Source organism: Zonotrichia albicollis, chromosome 6, assembly GCF_047830755.1.
Source record: "Zonotrichia albicollis isolate bZonAlb1 chromosome 6, bZonAlb1.hap1, whole genome shotgun sequence".
Lineage (NCBI taxonomy): Eukaryota > Metazoa > Chordata > Aves > Passeriformes > Passerellidae > Zonotrichia > Zonotrichia albicollis.
The window spans coordinates 32,874,465-32,896,107 of NC_133824.1; the positions used below are offsets into that span (position 1 = coordinate 32,874,465).

General features: G+C 42.6%; 1 protein-coding gene across 1 annotated transcript; it reads right to left on the minus strand.

Moving 5' to 3' along the window:
• Positions 1-1,515: 1,515 nt before the first annotated feature.
• On the minus strand, positions 1,516-21,432 carry C1QTNF4 (C1q and TNF related 4). The gene is made up of 2 exons (XM_074543161.1): positions 21,166-21,432; positions 1,516-3,042 (listed from the first exon to the last, which is right to left on the minus strand). Exon 2 carries the CDS (start codon positions 3,035-3,037, stop codon positions 1,934-1,936), a length of 1,104 nt encoding a protein of 367 aa, XP_074399262.1. The 5' UTR covers positions 3,038-3,042; positions 21,166-21,432; the 3' UTR covers positions 1,516-1,933.
• Positions 21,433-21,643: the final 211 nt, after the last annotated feature.

A 21,643-nucleotide genomic window follows, 5' to 3' on the forward strand; every position in this document is an offset into this window, starting at 1 on the left:
CCCAACAGATGGAGAGGGGAAATAGTAAGGCAGGAACAAGAAGCCTGGAAGCAAGATGCTGCAGACAATGGTTTTAGAGGTCAGCTTAGGGTTATGACAGAAGGAGATAGATTTAAAGCAGGGTTTTTGTTGCTGGATTTTTGTTTTGCTTGTTTAATTTTGGTTTGTGCTATGGGGTTCTTTTTGTTTGTTTCTTTGCTTGTTTTTCACCCCAAAGGATATAGGAATTAAAATTATAATTTTACTTGAAGTAAAACTTCTTGTCTCATCTAATGTTCTGTTATTCTTAAACTAGTTTTTTCCATACTTCCAGTCTTTACCCTTCACCCTTTTGCCAAATATGCCCCCAGTCTTTAATGTCTAGGATATGTATGGAGTGACAGAGGCAGTGAGTGGCTGCACTCAAGCCAATTTTGAGCAGAGTATCATCAAAAAGCTGAGCTGAGACGGCACTAGTGCATGAAAATACTGTCTTGTTGGAGAATGTACAGCCCGAGCCATACGGATGTATGGAAAAAGGCTGAGTAGGATGGCTTGTGACTCAGATGCCAACACACTGCTTTGAACTCAGGATTTTGTTAGGAGCAGTTTTAGAGCATTGCTGCCTGTTGAACGGATTATAAAGTACACTGAAGTGATGTCATGAAGCTTTGTAGATGCTTAAGATGATGCACTTTTGCAGTTTATGTATTTTTGGGGTACAAACCAGGGTTTAGCTCAACTGAAACAGCACCAGTGGCGCTACGATGAAGCTTCCTGTGCTCCCACTACCTCCTCAGCAGATCCCGCCGGGCGCCCGCCCCTCTGTTTGTCAGGCTGTAGGAACACAGCAGCCTCTCCACAGGGAAAACTCTCGCTGGAACTCGGCACATACGAAACCTCTGGAACATGGATGCTGAAAACCTCCCCCGCGATTCCTCTGACCCCGCCTGCAGGAGGCTTGCAGTGCAGCACGTGGTGGGCTAGCAGCACCCCCGTGTTCAAGGGGCTCATTCCTGGGGAAGGTATCGCCCCTGCGGTCAGCAGTGCCACTGCTGTGTGCTACTACTCACACTTGGTGTTACGAGCCTGCTCCTGATCCAAATCTTTACAGATTTAAAACACATTTCTTATTCTTCTTACCTTGCTTCTGGGCTTTCTGAGCATGGTCCATTCACACATTTGAGCCCTTATCTTTCACTACAAGAAGCCTGCACTTTTGTTTGTTTGTTTCTAAATGTATTCTTTACATTAAACGGAAGCTGAGATTCTCAACCGCAGCTTCTTGACTTCATCTACATCAGATAAAGAAAAGCACAAACCACTGTCAAACTTGCAGTAAAACCATAGGAGGTACCAGCCGTTCACACACACACACAAATGATTTAAGAGTGTACACAGACAGACTGGCTCAGTAACATATCATCAGCCCACACAGTCTCCATGCATCTCTCTCACCTGAGCTCCGTACTGGCTGGTACCTCAGCCAGTGACAAGCACGCAAGTCTCACAAAGTAGCAAAACTTCCAAACTGAGAACATTCTCATATTTTGTATTTTTATTACATTCATTTTCATTACATTTATTCCCTCCCTGGATAAACAAGGAAAGCCACCACACCCTTTGCTCTCTGGATGCTGGAGATCTGCAGTAACATGACTGCAGTAGTTCTCTGATCCTCAGCATCTCACTACAGTGCCCTCCCTGCCCCAAAACTACCTCATGCTTTATGTTAAATCAAACACCAACACGGGACACACAGCTACAACCTGAAAGGCCTCTCTATGGATGAATGGCACACACAGCAGAGGCCCTGCAGACAGGGCACAAGCGTGCAGCGTAAGGAAAGCACTGGACACATGACAGCATGCTCAAAGTAGAGGATGATATTCAGAGAAGCTATACCCAAGTTCATGGCACCTTGGCTCTTCTTATGCTCCTTTCACATCTGCATTTAATTGTTTGACCCTTGAGGTGAGCTGGCACCTGGCAGCCACTTTGGCTGAGCCTCTGAATAGATGAGGAAGCCTGTGAAGGTGATGTACTTGCCGTGGTTGCTGTAGGCACCGTAGCCATCATGCTGATGGCTGTAGAGCCAAACGGTGTCCCCGTATTGCAGAGGCAGCATGATGCTCTGGCTCTGCATCTCCCGTCGCTTGGAGTGGTTGTCATCATAGATCATGGCCTGCACCTCATTGTGGTTCTTCATCAGCTTCACTGACATAGTCTTAAAGGGCATTTTGCCAATGGTGAAGGAGAAATAGTATGCACCAGGTATACGGCACGTGAAGATGCCAGTGGAGGCATTGAAATCTTTTCCAATATTCACAAACTCTGTATCAAATGTGATTGGCTCATGCTGGGTTTGCTTCTCATCTGTCCCCAGGAGACTTTGTGAGCGGGCAACAGAAAATGCAGAGCGAGGGTCTTGTACCCTCTTTGGCTGGTCAGACAACACGCGTTGCTGTGAGGCTTCATTCTGCTCTCTGGGGAGCTGCTGAATTGTGTGAGGGTGTGGTCCGAGCTCTTGAGAGTCAAGAGCATTCTGGAAGAAGGCAGAAGTGTCTGGATAGATCAGGTAGCCATTGAAAGTTGTATAGGGCCCCACATTGCTGTAAAGAGCGTACTTGGGATCTCCGTGTAAACGCAGCCACACTGTGTCCCCGTAGTCAAGCTGCAGCATGGCACTCTGGCTGGCCACCTTGCGCTCCTTGCGGTGATGTTCATCATACACAATTACCTGCACCTCATTCTTGTTTCTCATCAGCATGACAGACAAGTTTTTCTTTGGGTATTTCCCAACGGTGAAGGAAAAGTAGTAGGCTCCTGGGATCCGGCAGCGGAACAGTCCAGTCTTGGGGTCAAAATCATTGCCAATATTCACATATACTTTGTCAAAGGTAATCACCATCTCAGAGCTTCCTTCCATGCTGCTGGTTCTGGCCACAGAGAAGGCAGAGCGAAATTCAGTACTGGTGTCTGCTGGGAAGCCATCTGTAGGAAGAAAAATCATGCAGCAAAGGAGGCCAAAGATGATCTGAACGTTCAGTGTCATCATTGTATCTGGAAGAAAAAAGAAGCATATTTTAGCAGGAATAGCATTAATTTACAGCTCACAAATGAGTTGAAATCCAGACTTGAATATTGCTAAATAAACATGAAGATCCATGTCCAAATATTGAGAAATTTCCAGTGTGTTTTTTGAGCAGTGTATGGGACCACACCATAGTTCAGATCCCAGCACCACTTTTATATTTTCCTAGTGAGAGCTGGACCATTTTTAACCTGTTCTTGTGGAAGAAAAAGCATCTTCTTCTTTGAAAGCCTGACTATCCTACAGCTTGACTGCAAAACACCATGTTGCTCACACTGCAGAGGGATCTCAGAGCCTGCTGGGGATTTGCCAGAGCTCCCTTTTGTTGTGCCTTTTTTTATTCATAAGACCAAGGATGAAACAAAGCCCTACACAAACCCTGTATTATACAATGGAGACACAGCTGGAGGGCAGGGAGAAGAGGACATATGCTCTAGAGATTCCCATGCAGATGCCATTGCCTCGCAGTGCAGTAGTTGTTTCACAGGATGTGGAAGCTGGAAGCCAAGTAAGCTGTTAGATTCCATTATTCCAACATGAATCTGTGAAAAGTATACAGAAATATGAAGAAGAAGGAATGTTTAGGGAAGGAAGACAATGGAGAAAATTGCTCAAGTAATAAAAAAAAGAAGGAAAACAAAATGGTAAGTAAAAGGAAACTCTCCTAAAGTGTACAATTTCTGAGAGAGAACTGAAATACCAAAAATAGGGAAACAACTCCCTAAATGGATAGCAGATTAGACATAAAAACTTCTTTGACCCCTAAAAAAGTTAGGAGCTAATAGGATTTTCTGCTAATTTTTTTTTTTGGATTGAGGCCAAAAATTATCTATTAGTGCTTTCAGGCTGGAAACAAAACTGCCAGTCATTCCAGTGAGCAGCTTCTCTTTCTGTCACCTCTCGGTGCTTATTAAAATATCATTCAGGCTAGGAGGCAACTGCCTGGTTTGCAGTCTGCTCCATCTGTCACACCAAAACTGGTGCCTTGCCAGCCTGCAAACAATGAATTCACAGAGCAGCAGAACAGAAGCAAAACATGCAACTCATTGGGGGAAGGGTTGAAGACAAATCCTGCATTAAAAAGGATAAAGGGGTAAATATTTGAATCATCTGAGATGGCCTAGTAATAGAAGTAAAGCACACAGAATGCACATAGACTGTGAGGTGACAATGGGATCCTATTTGGCAAGATGTGATACCTAGAATCACTCACCAGAAGGAATTCAGCTCAAACCCTGCTCTCTCACACTTGAGAATAAAATGAAATCTGAGGTGCAGCTTTAATACATAAGAACCCAAGAATAAATTAGATTCTCAATTACATGAAAATGGCACACTAGCAAAGACTAAAAGAAATATCCATCCATGTCCCAATTTTACCTTAGATCACTTCTCTCACAGACATCTGTAGCAGGGCTCTCAGCCTAAGCAGGCTTGTAAGTTTGTCAGTGAAGGGCTGAGCAAGGAGAGTTTGCTGTTCAGTGGAGCAAGGACGGGCTGCTGATCAGTGAAAACAGTGAGCAAGGATAACTGAGTGATAACACTGAGCAAGGATAACTCTGCTGTTCTTAGCGCTGAAGAATGCTGAGACCAGCTTGACCAAACTCCCACAAGGACACGCAAGACTGAGGCTCCCTTACCAAGGCTGGGAGCAGCAAGGATGTGCAGGTCCTGATTTGGAAGTTGAAGAGAAGGAACTAAAAAGCTGCCAACACATTTTTCAGCAGAAAGCATGTTTTGCTGAGTAAGCCTGAGAACACATAATCTAAAAAATGCCTGTTTTGAACGCATATTAAAGTCAATCACTTTATACTATAAAAGGCCAGTGTCACTTTAGCACAGCAAAGATTTCTAGCATACCTCCCTAAGGTGTGTGAAGATCCTTCCTTTCAGTGGGGACACTTCTCAAGGTTATTCCTTGAGGCTGAACAACACAGATTTTCCCAGTTGTTGGTGTAGGTAAGTAACATCAATCTCTGCTTAACAATTATTCTGCTGCCTTGAATATAATCGCTTTAATATAATTGCTTCAAAAACAGTGCACTAAATCACCAGTGCAGGAAATGATTCTGATTAAGTTTTTTTCCCCTCTAATCATTATTGTAATAAATTAAAATAAATAAATATTTTTATTTATAGAAATATATCTGGTTTGCCATCCTTAATTCTGCAGGATGAAGGTGCATAAAATCTCAATTAAACCTGTGTAACTCTTTAGATATAAACCATCGACTAAGTCTGGGGCTAAGATTGTGTCCAGCTGTAGCTTGGTTCCTCTCTCAGAAAGAATTTAGAAAGGGAGTCCTTTCTGCACCTTGTGGCTTCTGTTCGTGAAGGGAGGGCTTCTCTAATAAACTTTGTCTGAAGCTCCCATTCTGCCTGCGACATCTCAGAATTCTCCTCCATGCCCCTGAATTCAGAATGTTTTTCCTGACCTAGCCTGCTCCTTCAGGCCTCCTCGGGCTGCAATGAAGGTTGCTGAGAGAGCTGAGTGATGTCAATTGGAGGCCACTCTCTACCATCTTTGAAAGGTGATGGGAGATCAGAGGAGGTCCCTGGTGACTGGAGATAGGCAAATGTGGCATCCATACTCAGAAAGGACAAGTGACACTACCTGCAAAACTACAGGGTGGTCAACAAGTTAGGCCCTCACTTTGGTCCCTGGGAAAATCATGGAGTGTTCTTCTTAGAACATATTTTTAGTCAAAGGACATGCAATTTAGCCCATGTTATTTAATTGAGCATAGACTAATCAAACTGATTGCTGTCTTGTGGGAAGAGATCAGCAGATGTCACCTGCATTTTAGCAAGGCTTTTGTTTCAGTCTCCTAGAGCATTCCTTTGTTCAAATTTTGATGTTAGATAAGTGGACTACTAAATTAGTGAAAAACTGACTGGATTATCAGGCTTGAGAACTAGTGTTTAATGTTTAATTTCAGATGTTTCAATATTATTAATCAATGTCCTGAGAAGCAGAGAGAATGCCCACTGATCAGTCTGCAGATGACACCAAAACAGATGCTCTCAGCAGGAACTTGGACTAGAGACATCCTAAGTCATGATTCCTGACTTTGTAACTGAATCCCATAGCTACTACTTCTTGCATTTAAAATTCACTCCCTAATAACCCTAGCCATGGCACTTACATGGAATTAACCAGCTAACAGCAGGTCTAACAGACAGACTATTTTCCCTCCAGCAAATTGAAGCATATTCAATGAAACAATCCATACCTAAGTGTCACACATCTGCTTCCATGCTGTCTTTATTTTAGCTTACTTTGTAGTTTCTGTGTTCCTCAGGGAAATGGCTGTCTTTCTTTCCATGTCTGTACAGCATTTGGCTACTGCTGCCATTTAAACAACACTAGTAGACCCTAATATCTCACTAAGAACTAAATCCCAAACTGTCACACTTGTGAGCCCAGCAGCTGGTTCAGCAGTATTATTTTTGCAGAGTGCTACCTCCAGCATGGCAGGCTCATTCCAGCTTAGAAAACCAAGCCCTAAAGGCAAACTTTTAAGGGCTATTAGATGCTCCAGATTCATACTCATTCATTGTTATTCCAGTGATCACCATGGTGTGGCTGCATGGAGAACCGAGATGACTGTGACATGGCTGTGTGCTCTTGAGACAACAAATGACAGGAAAGGATATGGCATTTGCATGTTTAGCAACAAGCCTGCTTCTCTGAAATGCTGCCTGGGCTCCAGACTTTGTTCAGCATATCCAGGAGTCAGGGGGGATACTGAAAGGACATCACTGCTGGCCGAAAAAAGCACAGAAAGACAAAACAGACCAAGTTTAATAAAGTGTGTAGTGAATCTGACCTTATGAGCCTTCAAATGACCACTATCCTTGTTTCTGTTTGAAAGTTAATTTCTCTGTAATAAGGTCCCTTATTAAACATTGGATAACTCAGTACAAAGACCCTCTGCTGCTGCTGCCCCTTATTTATCAGCTCTTTCCAAAAGCAAGTAATTTATATAAAACAGTTAATTATGCTGTGCTTCCATTAGCAAGTTGTTTCCTTGACAGCTCCCCCTCACCACTTTCAGCACTATTTAGGTTCTTTTAAAAATAATGTGGAAAGTATCTAATAACTGCCTCTCGAACTAAACCAGTCTAAGAATAATTTGCCAATCATTAGGAAGACAATCCAGCTGAAGGGGTTCCATAAAAAGAGGCAACTCGTGACAGCTTTTAGACTTGAGTATTCTCATAGTAATTCTGAAAGATCAAGTTGCCAAAATGCCCCCAAAATTGTTTATGATGCCCAAATCTCTTTTACTGGTATAGTTTTCTTCTGGCAGAGAAGAGATAGCACCAGGGATGTGAAGCTGGCTGCGGACACTGTGGCACCAGCCCTGAGTTCATGCTGTGATCCAAGTTTTAAAACTGAAGAGTGAAGTGAAATATCCAGACTAGAGATGGAAAATAGGCCTTCAGTATGTGGCAGCTGTGTTATTCTCATTACATTTACACACAAATCAGGGCCCTTGTCCCCTACCTTGCCATTCCTTTTTGTCCCAACACCACAGAAACATGGAAGAAGCTAAGCAGACTCAACTGAAAAGCTAGGTAGGCTACTGCTTTTACTTTAGGCAGTACCAGCAGGGACAGCAACCCACAGAGAAGAAGTCGAGAAACTAATTTGGAAAAGGAGGCACAAAACACATGATGCAGCTAAACAATTCTCAAAGACATTGGCATTAAATTAGTGACCTGAAAAGAAGGGGCGAAAGTGGTACTGACTCACTGACTCACATAGTAGAACAAGAGCTGCAAAACTTTCTTGAAAAGAAAGTCAGAATTCACCATTTGCATGACCCAGGAAACTTTAATAGCTTTGAGTTTGCTGGAGGTGATTTTTCTGTCCTGGAGCAGAATCAATCCACCAGTGAAAAGACAATTAGTTTTACTCTTCTATTGAGACACATGGATCTACAAAAGGACATTCAACAATAGAAAGGTCACCCCATTTCTACATTTGCAGGACAGACCTACTTGTGAAACCCACAAGGGTTTTCTTTTTATACCAAAATATTAATTATCCAGGTTCCCTAGTCCTACCGTATGCAAGAGTCCTTTAATTTCAGTGGGAGTTTTGCCAGGAATATCACTGAAGAATGAGATATGAAACAAAATTGAAGCAGTACAATTGGCTCAGCTGTTACTAAAAGGTTTTTTTAAATCCTGTAAGCTGCAGGAGCAAAGCCATGTTCTCCCTAGCTCTCACCCTAATATTTAAGGACAGCTGCAAATGTTTCAATTATTTGAATCAGTGAAAGCCTGTGTAATGAACATCTTTCTTGGACTATAGTTAGTGAGATTTCTTTTCCCAAGATACCACATACTGTCTGTTCCACTCATCCAACACAGATTAAGAGCATCAGATAATGATGCAAATGCTTCAGTTCTTCCAGCATCAAAGAGAAAATAATTGTAGCACATCCTCAAAAGCAAAATCTGTGTAAGACTACATGAGTAACAAAATCAGTGATTCACTTAAGGCTCTGGCCTTTCTTGGCTTTTGATGAATGTGTTGTGTTTTTTTTTTTTTTTTTTTTTTTTTTACTCTGGCACAACCCTGGGAGGTAAAACATTGTCTGAAGCATTCAGGATGCCTTTTAGAAACTATATGTCATGCCTCAAATGACAGACATGTATGGCATTAATATAGAAAGTGCTTAATTTTGAATGTTTCCCTGAGTCAAGGGAGAGTCCTTTAACATAATAAACCATCTTCCATGTACTCAAAAATCTGTGGAGAGGAAAAAATTATTTTCAAGTGCCTCAACTCCAGCCATACTCAGGAAAAAGAAATGGAAAGATGCTTTGGGCAGAAGCCACTACTGTTACCCTGCATTTCAGAATATGATGAAACTTGCAATTTCAACTGAAGTCCTAACAACTTTGGTTAAGCTAAAATGATATTATGTGAAATGATGTAAATTCACTGACCAAAATGAAAACATGATAGTTCTGACATTAGGATTTTTCTTCTTTAACATCATTTAAGAAAATTTGTCATATACATTTGAAGTACTAGGGTAATACACTGCATCTGCCTTTTTGTCTATCATTACATTTTAAAATATATTAATTTAGACAAAATGGTGCTTTAGTAGAGAAGATGGCTGAATAAATCCCAGGGGGGAGCAAGGAGTTATTCCAGCAAACTAATGCTTTAAGATGTAATAATTTTTTACATGCTTTTCTAAATGAACACATTACACAAGTCCAACTCTCCACCACAAACACACTAGTCAAGAAAACAGGATTAAAACTTCAAAGCAAAGAAATGTACTCTAACACTGGCCAGAAGTGGAAGAACAGAAAACACTGCTAGAACATTTGAGTTTAAACTGTAGTTCATAAAATGTGTTGAATACTGTAAAGTTGTTTTCACATGCAGTTAAAGCAGCAGTGGATAAGCAATCATTGAAATTACACCAGCAGTAAACAGTGAAAAAAACTGGCCATTGATGGGAAGGAGTTCAGTGACAACAGCTCCTGTGAAAGCAGAGGCCAGAGGAGACTGGAAACCACATCTTGAGTAAACCAAAAGTCTGCTGCTGTGCAGTGTTTATTTAACACTGCTCCCTTTAGACACAAAACACTGAGACCATTTCAACAGTTGTAATTTTCACATGGATCCCACTACAGTTACAGTAATACCAAAGTTAAACCATCTCTTTTCTCAGCCCCAAACATAATTTCCTTTTTTAACCTGGTTTATGTGTTCATTTCTTTTTCTTGGTGTGCACAAGAGATGCTGAGACTGTGGAATAAGATGATATTGGAGCATTTCATCTATCCAAGCAGGAATCATAGTGCTGCACCAGGATGCAGATCACACTGGCATAAAGGATTAAAAAAGAGTCTGGCCTGGAATATCAGGAGGTATTTTGACAGGCAAAAGAAACCATCTGACACTTTGTCAGTGAATACCATAAAGATCTCAGTTAAGTGTGAGAGAGGAAGGCCCCAAAGGCAAACTGCACACTGCAATCAAGTTCTGGAGAGAGAGGACTCAGAGGATGGAGCAGAGGGCAATTTCCTTGTTCCAGGGGGCTGGGCTAGAAGCCGTGTAGCAGGAGGATTTTCCCACAAAAGTCCTGGGTGTTTTTGCCTGTGATGGTAAAACCATAAGAAGCAAAAGGATGCTGCCAGAAACTGTACCAGCAGCAGACCTACTGGGATGACATACACTTTATGAGAAAGAATGCTGAGTACAAGCAATTCAGGCTATTCCAATGTGAAATTAGTCTCTAAAAATGAACAAGAATTATTCACAGGGTTTTTATTTTAAATTTCTCAACTGGCTTAAGTATCTTAAAATGAATATGATGGATGTGGATATTAAAGATGTTTGCACGAGTCCAGAGGAGGGCTACAAAGATAACCAGAGAGCTGGAGCACCTCTTCTATGGAGATTGGCTGAGAGAGTTGGATGTGTTCAGTTTAGAGAAGAGAAGGCCTCAGGGTGACCTTACTGCAGCCTTTCAGTACCTAAAGGGCTACAAGAAAGCAGACAGACTTGTCATGAGGACATGTAGTGATAGGACAAGGGAGAATGGCTTTAAACTCAAAGAGGGTAGGTTTAGATTAGATATTTAGAAAAAAGATCTTTCCTATGAAGGTTGTTAAGCACTGGAACAGGATACCCAGAGAGTTGTGGATGTCTCATCCCTGGAAGTGTTCAAGGCCAGGCTGGATGGGGCTTGGAGCAACCTGGGCTAGTGTAAGGTGTCCCTGCCCATGATAGGGGGCCAGTTGGAACTAAATGAACTCTAGTGTCACTTCCAACCCAAACCATTACATGAGTCAATGAAAAAAAATGGTTTGATTTAATCATCTGACAGAACTGGAATGAACAAGCAAGAACCAGTTAGTAGCACAGCAGTGCTAAAGGAGAAGAGGAAGACAATGACTATACAAATGAGAGACTTAAGAGACAATGAGGAAGAAAACTTAGAAGTGTTTACCAAATACTTTTCTAGGCTGGAGACAAAATTGGGAACCTAAGTAAAATGCAGATGGGTTCAGCATCCCAGACTACTGCTGTAATTTTTCTCTTTTAGTTAGAGTTTCTTAAGGAAAAAGAGAAATAATTTTCCCCAATAACACAAGAAGCATGGGGACTTTAAAGGGCTCATACAGAAAGAAAAACTGTTTGGACAGCCCCACTGATCACAAGCTTATTAAGGCTTTCCTGAAGTGGCAGGATAGTTCAAATCCTTAGGAACATTAAAAAATATAAATCTCTGCTTTAATCTCAATTGGGTAAACTGAGTTGTGAGTGACAAAGTGGAAACACTAGGTAGGCAGAATGACACTGGAATCAGTACTCTGGAATCAACTCAAATTCTAAAACTTTATTCTTTCTGCTTTATTGTTACACATCATAGCTCTTTCTAGCAGCCTTTCTATACCACTTCCTTCCAGTGAAGTAAGGTTTAGCTCTCAGGAAAATATCCCCTCCCTCTGCTAACAAATGAAAGTCCAGCAACAGTTCAGAGAACATCAGTAGGTGTTTAGCTTATGTAAATACACCTACAGGATAGGCAGATATTTGACTTGTTTTGAACCACACTTTCCTCTATGGACCTAAGCAACAGTTTGCTTCAGTGCAGTTGAATTAATATTTTCATCCTCCACTCATGCTCACCAGAAGAGGAGGTTCCTGGGCTATTCTCAGAGTTAATGCTGTATTTGTCCATTTTCTTTAAATCCTTAGTTGCAACAAATACTTAGAGACATTAAAGGTCATCCAGATGAGAATAAATATTCCAGTTAAACACAGGCTGTACAGGCTTTCCTTCCTGTTCCCTGTTGCCTTCCATTTTCATTTACATTCCCAGTCATCCAGCAGCACACTATGGCACCATCAGCTGGGCAAGATCTTGCAGTGATTCTTTCTTGTTCTTCTCTCATTTCCTCACTAAGAATGAAAACAACTGTTAATAGTAGGTTTATTTGTCCAGGAACTAGTATGAACCTGTGGGACCCAAGCTCCACAAAGATGTAGCAAATAGGAAAGCAATTGACATTACAGGAATTTTGTGTTACACCTTCCTGTTGAAGGGTGTTGTCCTGGAAATTGTGGTGATATTACAAGAGATACTGGAACCTGTGGTGCTCTCTCAAGGCTTGTTCATTGTCCTCTCTGTAATGATTCTTTGTCCTCAATTTTCCTTCTGTGAGTTTGTGCTCCTGCACTTTGTATCAGTGAATATGTGATTTTAATTCAATTGCAATGCAAGATCCTAATCAAACAAAAACAAGTTTTAGATTTTTCTTTTCTGTTTTCTTTTATAGCTGCATAGGCACATCTTCTCTCCCTTTCTCACTTCAGTGGGCAAATAATCATAATTTTTCCTGGAACTCTGCACCTGCAGAAGTTGCTTTCAAACCCTTCCCCCACTCACTGGAATGCTGTCCTCCAGTCATTTCTCTAAGACCTGCCACATCACCCACCTGAGTGAAAGCTAGAGGGAATATGCTGGTTCTTGCTGGTTAATCATCAAACCTCAAGTCAGGATAAACCTGTGGAGAGAAGCAGTGGACCCCTATGGGAATTAATGGATAGCTGAGTGCCAGCAGGTATTACATGCCATAACAACAAAAACCATTTTTATTTCATCGTTGAGTCTGAATTCACTGTCTGCTATGAGCTGATTTAGCAGTTCAAAAATTTTCACAAGATGGATAAATCTGGTCTCCATCCTGACAACCTGCAGTTAACAGAAAACTGTCAGAAAGGATGAGATTAGTTTTACTTTGCTTGATAAATCATCTTCTAATGCTATGTTTAATACTGACTACTGTTTTCTGACAGTAGGCTTTGCAAATCTATCTATCTGAAAAAACTCCCAATGTACTGGGGCAGTTTCCTGCAGGAATGCTGCTTTCTTTGCAAGTTTTTTAGCATGTCTTGACAGGTAAGTCAGGAAAACATGCTGTCTTTTAACATCTGCCATCACACTCAGCCAAAAACCCACATTCATTTCTTTTCATGCCCTGCTGTTTCATTACTGTAAAGAAACTCAGAGACACTGAATTGCACTGCAGTGCTGCTCTACATTGTCAACATGCAGCAACATCTCAATTTGGAAATTCACTGAGCTCTAGTTCAGTGAAGAAGGTGATAAAAGGCATTAAGATCCATTTATCTTTTATCTCTGCTCTGGCACTTCATTTCTGCCCTTCCTCCTACTGGGTCAGGACACAGATCTGAATGAAAACTTTTGTGTGGGGGAAAAGGGATGTCAGTCATAGTCCACACATGCTAATATTTTTTCTGGTCTCATTCTCCAACTGTCCAACTGGATCATAGCATCATAGAATGATTTGGATTGCAAGAGAACTTAAAGATCATCTAGTTCCAACCCTCTGCCACGGGCAGGGACACCTTCCACCAGACCAGAGTCCCATCCAACCTGGCCTTGAGCACTTCCAAGGCTGGACATTCACAACCGCTCTGGGCAAACTGTTACACTGCTTCATCATCCTCACAGGAAAGTATTTCTTCCTATTGTCCATGATAATCCTGTTGCTTTTGTACACAGGGAATTGGTAGACAGATCAAGAAACAATAATTAAAGAATAATCACTGCCTGGGACTACCCCCATTTTTGTCACCAGACAGTTGAGACCCCTTGAGATAGAGATTTCCCCTGATGTGGAACAGAAGTTCTTGATGAACACTGAAATTCTTCAATACCTATAGTAACCTATAGTGACAATTAAATGCAACAAAGTAAATCAGCAGGGTTAGTATTGTCATGCTTATTAATACTGACACTTCACAACCAGCAAGGTGTAGTTCCCCATTTTCTGTCTTACCTGCCAAATCCCTTGTGAGGAAGATCTATAGACAGCTGGAATCTGAGTTCTTTCAATTTTTTTACCCATCTTACTAGCAATTATTTCTCAGAATGCTATAGCTGTTGCAAATGAGACACCCAAAGCTGTGAATTGATATTTGATATCTTCAGGAAAACCACAGTTTCTGATTCCACTTTTAAAACATTTAGTATATTTTGGTCCATTGATTTAATCAGCCTGTCATCTTTTTCAACAGGGAACCGTGAAGTTCCTCCCCAACACCCTGCATAAGTCAAGTTCTCACTTCACAAGTTTTTGAACCTGGGCTTTTCTGTGACAATCTGACACAGAGGTGCTGCCGCCTACAAGACAGAATTGACGTCCCTGGATAGAGGGACAGAGAGAAGCATTCCTGAGCAATGCCCTCAATACACACATACCTTTACAAGGTTTTTCCAGTATCTGCTTTCTAGCTTTATATTGCTTTAAGAAAACATCAGTCCTCTCATCATGGCAGCAGAGATGCTTGTGTGACTATTTCAGTAAAACTCAGTCTGCACCGGGGAGCTGCTGGTAAAAGGCTTTGGCATTGCCCTCAAAAAGCACTGCTGGTCACTGCTGTTCACTCATCAGCTCCTCATTCACAGGGAGGAAGATCCCAGTGCCTGTCAAATGCTCACAGATTCCAGGCTCATGTCCATGACCAGCCAGGTTCCTCCCAGGCAAAATTGCCTTTGACAGCTTGAAGCTGATGCCTCTGATTTTGCTCATAGGAAAAGAATTTTGTTAAAATACTGAAATAACAACTGCATCAATGCATTGGCAGGTTTTACCTGACTTTTATGCTCTAGTTGGACATAATATAAAAACATGAAGGATGTGGCTGCTCTGAACCTGACTATGCAGATGCCTCATTTAAAGCAGGCTTGGATATCACTACTTTGCATTAAATACACAGCTCATACTGAAAGAAGGACCATTTGCAACAGCCCACACAATTTCCTTACAGCCACACTGAGAAATTCCAGACATGCACCCTAAACCCAAACATTCATATTCAGTTCATATTTCAAGACAGTGCTTCCTCTATTCAAATTCTTTCAGTCACCTACCTTCCTTGTAGCTACTTCTGTCTAACAGCTCTCCTTTTCAAGATAATTATCAACATTTTCCACCAGGAGAAACATTTACCATCTGCAGAACCCCCTCCAGCATGTTCAGTATTTTTCTGCACAGCCTGTCTCAGATTTCCTCACAAGTTTCCTGGAGAATAACCCCTTCACCTTGTTGCCTCCTCTTAATAGCAAAAATAGGATTTTTTTTTTTTTTACATTATCTATATTTGCTTGATCTCCTTCCAGAACCACCTTGTTCCAAAGCTAAATTTCCTTTAGCACTGGATCACAGCAAGCCTTTCTGTCTCTCAAATAAAGACTGTTTCATACACTCATCTGAAAAGTAAAGACAGTAAAAGCAAGGATGGGAAGAGGAATGATGAAATAAACTCAGGCAAAGCAGTATAAGCTGATGTCAAGCACTACTCAGTCCTTGGGTGGAAGGAATGTGAATTCACTTTGAAATATTTGGGGCATCAAGTGACTGGCTTTCTAAGCATATAATTATTTTTCCCAAGTTGTTCCAACAGTAATGGAATATGGGGGGAGGGGGAAAATCCATCACAGCTTATGTAGTGTCACAGTTTGTGCTCACGTATCCTAGACTAGACAAAAAAATCAGGATTTCCATCAATTTATGGATAATTCCAGTGTAAGAGTCTTTAAATTACAAGAGATGATTATGCTAATATGTTCACGGAGCAACAGCTCCACAAAAACAGGCTACAAAAAGTGCAGCCTGGCTCTTCATTTTCTCCTTGTCTTGTTCATTCAACACAGATTCTTTCCAGCAGTTGCTTTGCAGCCTTTCAGTCCTAGAGAGTACCTATTTTCACAGAAAAAATTCCCTATTGCCTGCTTGCTATAAAAACACTTCCACTGCTCCCAGTAGTCTTTAGCTTCTCTAAGAGCTTTTCTTTTTTTCTGAGTGAAAAGGTCTAAAGCCTGAGGAGAGAGAAAAATCCCTGTCCCTTTAGAGGATTAAAATACTATTTGGTTGGACTCAGAATGTGTTCTATTCAGGGTCTTATGTGCAGCCCACCACTTCAGCATCCCCAAGTGTTGATCATTGCTCTCATTTTTTCTTTTTACCTGTCTCCTCACAGAGATCCAGGATTTTTCACCATGCACAGGGGACTGTCTGTTCCATTTATATGAAACAATATATGTTAAACCATGAATACTACAGGACCTAGATAATCTCCCTGGATAAATGCCTAAAAATATAAATCATAGGACTATGATTTACTTTATTCCTATTCTGAATTCCATTATTTATTCCATTTAACCTCTAAAACCCATTTTTGGACTACAGCCTTTCATTCAAGGAATAAAATACTAGAAGAGTTTGTATTTTCAGTTCAGATAATTTTACTAACTGCTAATCCTGATTGATTTTTCCTCTTCCATAACATTGTTTTCAGCATTCATAAACTGAATCAAGCCTCAGCTCCTGGGAAACCAGAACGTTTCATTCCTTCCCCTTTCTTCTAAAAAGAGAGACCTCTTCTAACTGTCTTCTAGAAAGCTCTTACTCTTCTTTCAGGCTCTTTTCAGAAAGAGGTGGTCTGTGGTCTTGGTGCTGTGCTACCCCTGGATATGAGACAAATATCAGAACAGGGCCAGCAGATTTCTTTCATTTCATTCACATGAAATGATCTACAGATGCTAGAAGAGAACTAGAGATGCTACAGATGCTAGAGGAGAACTTAAGACACTGAACAGTCCAAGGTGCTTTCCCATTATAGGATCACTAGCCTTATTTGATTCCTCACAGATGATTGTCTAACCTGTTCTTAAAATGTCTTCAGAACCTCCCTATATCAAATATCCAACTGTTTTTATTATCCTAGGTCCTAGAAAATTATTCTTGTAGTTTAAAATAATCTTACTTTCTGCTGCTTCTTGCTTTCTGCTCCATCCACCATGAAGAAAAGATCATTTCCTGCTCTATTTTTTATCTGAAGACGGTTATATTCCCCTGTCAAATTTCTGGTCTAAAAATTACAGTTATTTCAAATCATCTTGCAGGTCACATTTTTCTGACCCGTGATGAGTCCTACTGCCCTCCCCTGGACTCCCTCTGATTGAATTGCACCTGTCTCAAAGTGCAAGAACCAACACTTTGCACAGCCCCCAAGCTGAGGCTCTGGCCTCAGAGCAAAAGGATTGCTTCATGTCTCCCAGACTTCCATGTCTTTTACATATCCCAGCAAGATGTTTGCCTTTATTTGCAACAGCATGACATTGACTCATATTCAGCTTGTGATCTATCATAACATATTCTTTTCTGTGGAGTTGCAACCTAGTCATTTACTTCTGCCTTGTGCTTATTTAGTTGGTAATTTCGGCCTTATTGTAGTACCTTGTATTTATCCCTACTGAATTCAATTCAGGTCTTTTCCTAGAAGGTCTTCCAATTTATTGGAAAAATTCTGAATTCTAGTATTTTCCTCCTGCATATTTCAAGTGTCACAGCTTTATGTCCTGGAAAACGTGATATACCCACTCCTTATTTACCATTCAGGTCCTCTAAGTGAACACTGAATAAAAGCAGATCCAGGTCACCCCAGTGCAGCTACTGTGTCAATGTTGAGCAGCTTGTGGCCTCTCTGAAGGACTGGCACATATTAAAAGCATACATATTATGAGCTCTGAATCTTCTGATATTTAAAGAAGATCTGCCTGTTCAGATAATCATGTTTACCCAGTTTATAGCCTCCTTTACCTGCTATGTTCTATGCCTCACCAAAACAAATATTTGCATTAACGTGCTAACCATAGTCAAGAATTTCAACTTTTACATTAAAAATACCCAAAACCCAAATGAAATCTCTCACTCTTGTTCTACGAATAGCCTTTAATATGTAAACTGAAGTCAATTCTGTCAGAACCCGCTGGAATACTGACAAAATAATTGGGAAAGATGTGACCATTTCTCTTCATAGATTTAGGAGTATGATAGAAATGCCCTAATTTATTACATTCACTGTAGTTACAACAACAGCATACACTTCAAGGGCAGCACCAAGGCAGCTGGTTGATTTCAATGGACTGAACATTTCCTTTGCATCTGCTCTTGACCAGTGACTGCAGGATCTTTTCCTCAGAGCTGAAACGCCAGCCATGACAGTCACGAGCAGGCACATCGCAGACAGTGAGCCTTTGTGTACGTTGGAATAAAGATGATGTGGTATTCCTGCTGACAACAGAGGTTTAACTCTCTGGTCTAGCCCTGACTCTCATTCCAGTAGTCATTACCACAGTGCCCCCAAATTCCTTAACCCAATATGGACACTTTTCCTGGCACCGTGGCTGGAGGCCCCGGCACAGCAGAAAACATGCATGGTGCAAATTAACCAGCTGGAGGGTAAAGAGGGAGAAATAGGGCTTTATAAATTTTCTCTGTTTCCCAGTGGGGCCCTAGTAATCAATTATTAGCCCCTGGAGTAGTCACTTACTGCTTGCTCTGTGATCATCTGATTCTGGCAGTGTTACTTCTGCTGGAAACCTCAGACCTTTGATTAGAAGCAGCAGGAATTCCTCCTTTGTTCTCTAACCTGTCTGGAGGAAACATGCAACTAGAAAGAGGCTTTACAGGGACAAGAACCCAGGGGTAGACTTGGTATTCACAGACCACCAGCAGCACACAGCACTTGTGTAGTTCTGGCTTATCTCATTTGAACACAAATTTCCTTATCTAGAAGAGGGTCAAAGCAAAAGGTACAGAAAAGCTGAAAGGAAAAATGAAGTTCTGACTTTACTTCTGATGGCCAACGGGATCCATACTAAATTTCTGAGTGCCAAACAAGAAGTAAGAGGCTTTTAATTTCTATTGGGTGAAAATCACAGCCAGTATTTCAAATATTGTAAGATGAACTATCAAATTGCCAAGCCTTAATGTGTCTTCCAAGACAGTACAAAGAACCTCACCCCTATAGATTAGTCAGTAAACTAATTCAGTGAAACATTATTTTCTTTAACTAGGTACCTTGGAGTAGAATGCATGCTTCATACTTTGGTGATTTAAAAAGGGAGCTGCATGGATGAGTTCAGGAGTAAAACCCACCAAATCCTAACATCTGACCTCAGATGCTGATAACAAAGGCCCCAACTTCAGCATCTGTAAGACTATAGCAGTTTTAAACCCTATTTTTTTCTCTATTCTTTTGCCTGAAAGTCAATGCAGAGATTGACTCATTCTCTTGGAGGGAGATATTTCTCAGCTGAAAATATTATATTCTCAGAGGTACTCACCTCCTTAGAAATCTACTGTTACTACCAGTATCAGTTCATTTCAATGCTTTCTGCCTATAACTAACCATAAGAATGGGTGAAATTCTGGCACATGACAGTGATCACTCAGAGGCTCACTGCCTGTCCATTTTCTGCTAGCACTGGCCTCTTTTTCTTTTGGTCTTTGTATTACAGGGTGCTCTGCACAGAAAGTTCAAACTATCTTGTCTTTTTATACCTCTGACATATCATTTTTCTCTGTGTGCCTGTGTTCATTTAGGTTACTTTACACAAAAGGTTACAGGTTATTTTATACAAGTCTTCCAAGAGCTGGTGATGAACAGGCAGTCTTGCTGCTCTTCTGAAATACACCTTTTATTAAAATAGAGACTATAAAAGCTTATCATGCACTACATGACCACAGGTCACAGGATAGTTATCCTGTTTTTTCACAAGTATAGCTGCTACCATTGTGGGCCCACCCAGCCTTCTGTATTTGGAAAACATGAATATTTCACAGTTTATGAATGGAGAGCACAGGACAATGGATAGACGATTACACAAGTAAAATATAAATAACAACAACATCACACCTAAAACATAAATAACAACAGAGTACTGAGGTTTGGCACCAAATCTCAGGTTCCAATGCATTTTATTTCTGCATCTGCTTCTTCACCTACAAAACAGCAAATGTCTATAACATCAACAAATTGTCAGATTTAAACCAATTCTCTATCAAAGCCATAGGTTTTCCATTAATGGCAACCAAATGCCCTCTGAAGGCATTGCTTCTTTCAGATGGAAAATATAAAACTCATGTGCAGAGCCTAGTCCATGAACCATTCAGCACTTTGAATTATAGCTTTTTAGAGGGAAACAGAAGGAATGCACAGGGTAATGCTGCTCTATTGGGAAGCCTCATTCTTCCTTGACATACCTCCAAGTGCTACAAATTAACCCTTAAAAATGGCTAGACAAGGAAACATACGCCAAGACAGGATTGCGGCCTCACTGGTGTGTTTCAAACTCTTGTTACACATCGTGTCCCTGGAGAAGAGAAACTGCAGAAGGTTGCAACAGCATCAGAATGAATAATTGAAGCTCGGCTCATTCACAATGTGCATAAACGGAAGGGTCACAATGCTGCCTTCTAGTCAGGCAGCAGCGCAGAAACTCACCAGCATCTAATAGAAACATCATCTGGAGATACTGACCTACTTCTCTGGGAGCTCTTACAGAGTGGGTTGAGGAGACGACAGTGGGATGGCCAAGTACAGAGAAGACTAAATCGTATTATCTAACACAAAATCGTACGTTACAGACTCCGTTGTAAATGCTACTCTTGAAAAGACCCTCGGGACTTTGTTCCACCAAGAAACCAGAGATCCATGCAGGAATACTGCTATTTCTCACCTGAGAAACTGTCCCTGTGGGAATTTGCCAGGATGCTCTTCCCAATGGCGAGTCCCTAGGAGGTTTTCCTACCTCGTCTCCATGACAAGTGGGGCCAAAATTTTATACCCTTTCCCACATAAACTCTACAGCCATTCCATGTTGGGGATGATAGGTGTGAGGGAGGGTAACTCGTGCATTTCCCGCTATTGTCCAGCCGCTCGGTGGGAACGGAGGGAGCGCAGCCCGCCCGCGCCCTGCCCGCCGCCCCGAAGGCCGGGACCCCGCAGGGTGCCCCGAGCGCACCCCCCTTCTCCAGGACCGCGGCGGCCGCAGCCAGAGCCCCGACGGTCCCTCCGCTCCTCACCGGCGGCCGCCCCTGGGGAGCCGCCGGGGCCAGGCCCGCCCGCGGCCCCGCTCCCATCGCCCCTGTCCGAGCGGGGGATCCCATCTGCATGCCCGGCCCTGCAGGTGCAGCCGGCCCCGGCGGCGGCGGCTCCCCCGGCACGGTACCTGCTGCGCCCCGCGGCGGCGGCTCCGCGGCGTTGGGTCCGAGCGCGGTGCGGAGCGCGGTGCGGAGCGGGGCCGCGGCGCTGCCTGCGCACTGACAGCTCGGGAGCCGCGGCGGCGGCGGGGGCCGGGGCTGGGAGGGGGGCTCGGGCACCCGGGGCTCCGGCGCCGAATCAGTGACGGGAGGAGGGCCCGGGGGCGGGCGGGAGCGGGGAAGGGGAGGGGGCGGCGGGGCTCGGGGCTCGGAGCCCCCGTCAGCGCCGCAGCCCGGGCGGCCTCCGGGAGGCGCCGGCGCCCGCGGGCGCTGCGGGCCGGGGAGGCGTGCGAGCGCCGCACGGACAGGGGTGACCGAGGATGCGGCGCTGTGACACGGCCGGGCCGGGCTCCCCGCTGCCTTCCCGGGAGGAGAGGGCGCTGGGGGACGGGCGCCGCGGGACGATGCCCTTCATTCAGCGCAGCGGCGGCTGAGCCCGGCGGGCGA

Bases quoted from the DNA above. Each gene is read 5' to 3' on its own strand.
- C1QTNF4 (XM_074543161.1), bottom strand. From the start codon at position 3,037: ATGATGACACTGAACGTTCAGATCATCTTTGGCCTCCTTTGCTGCATG.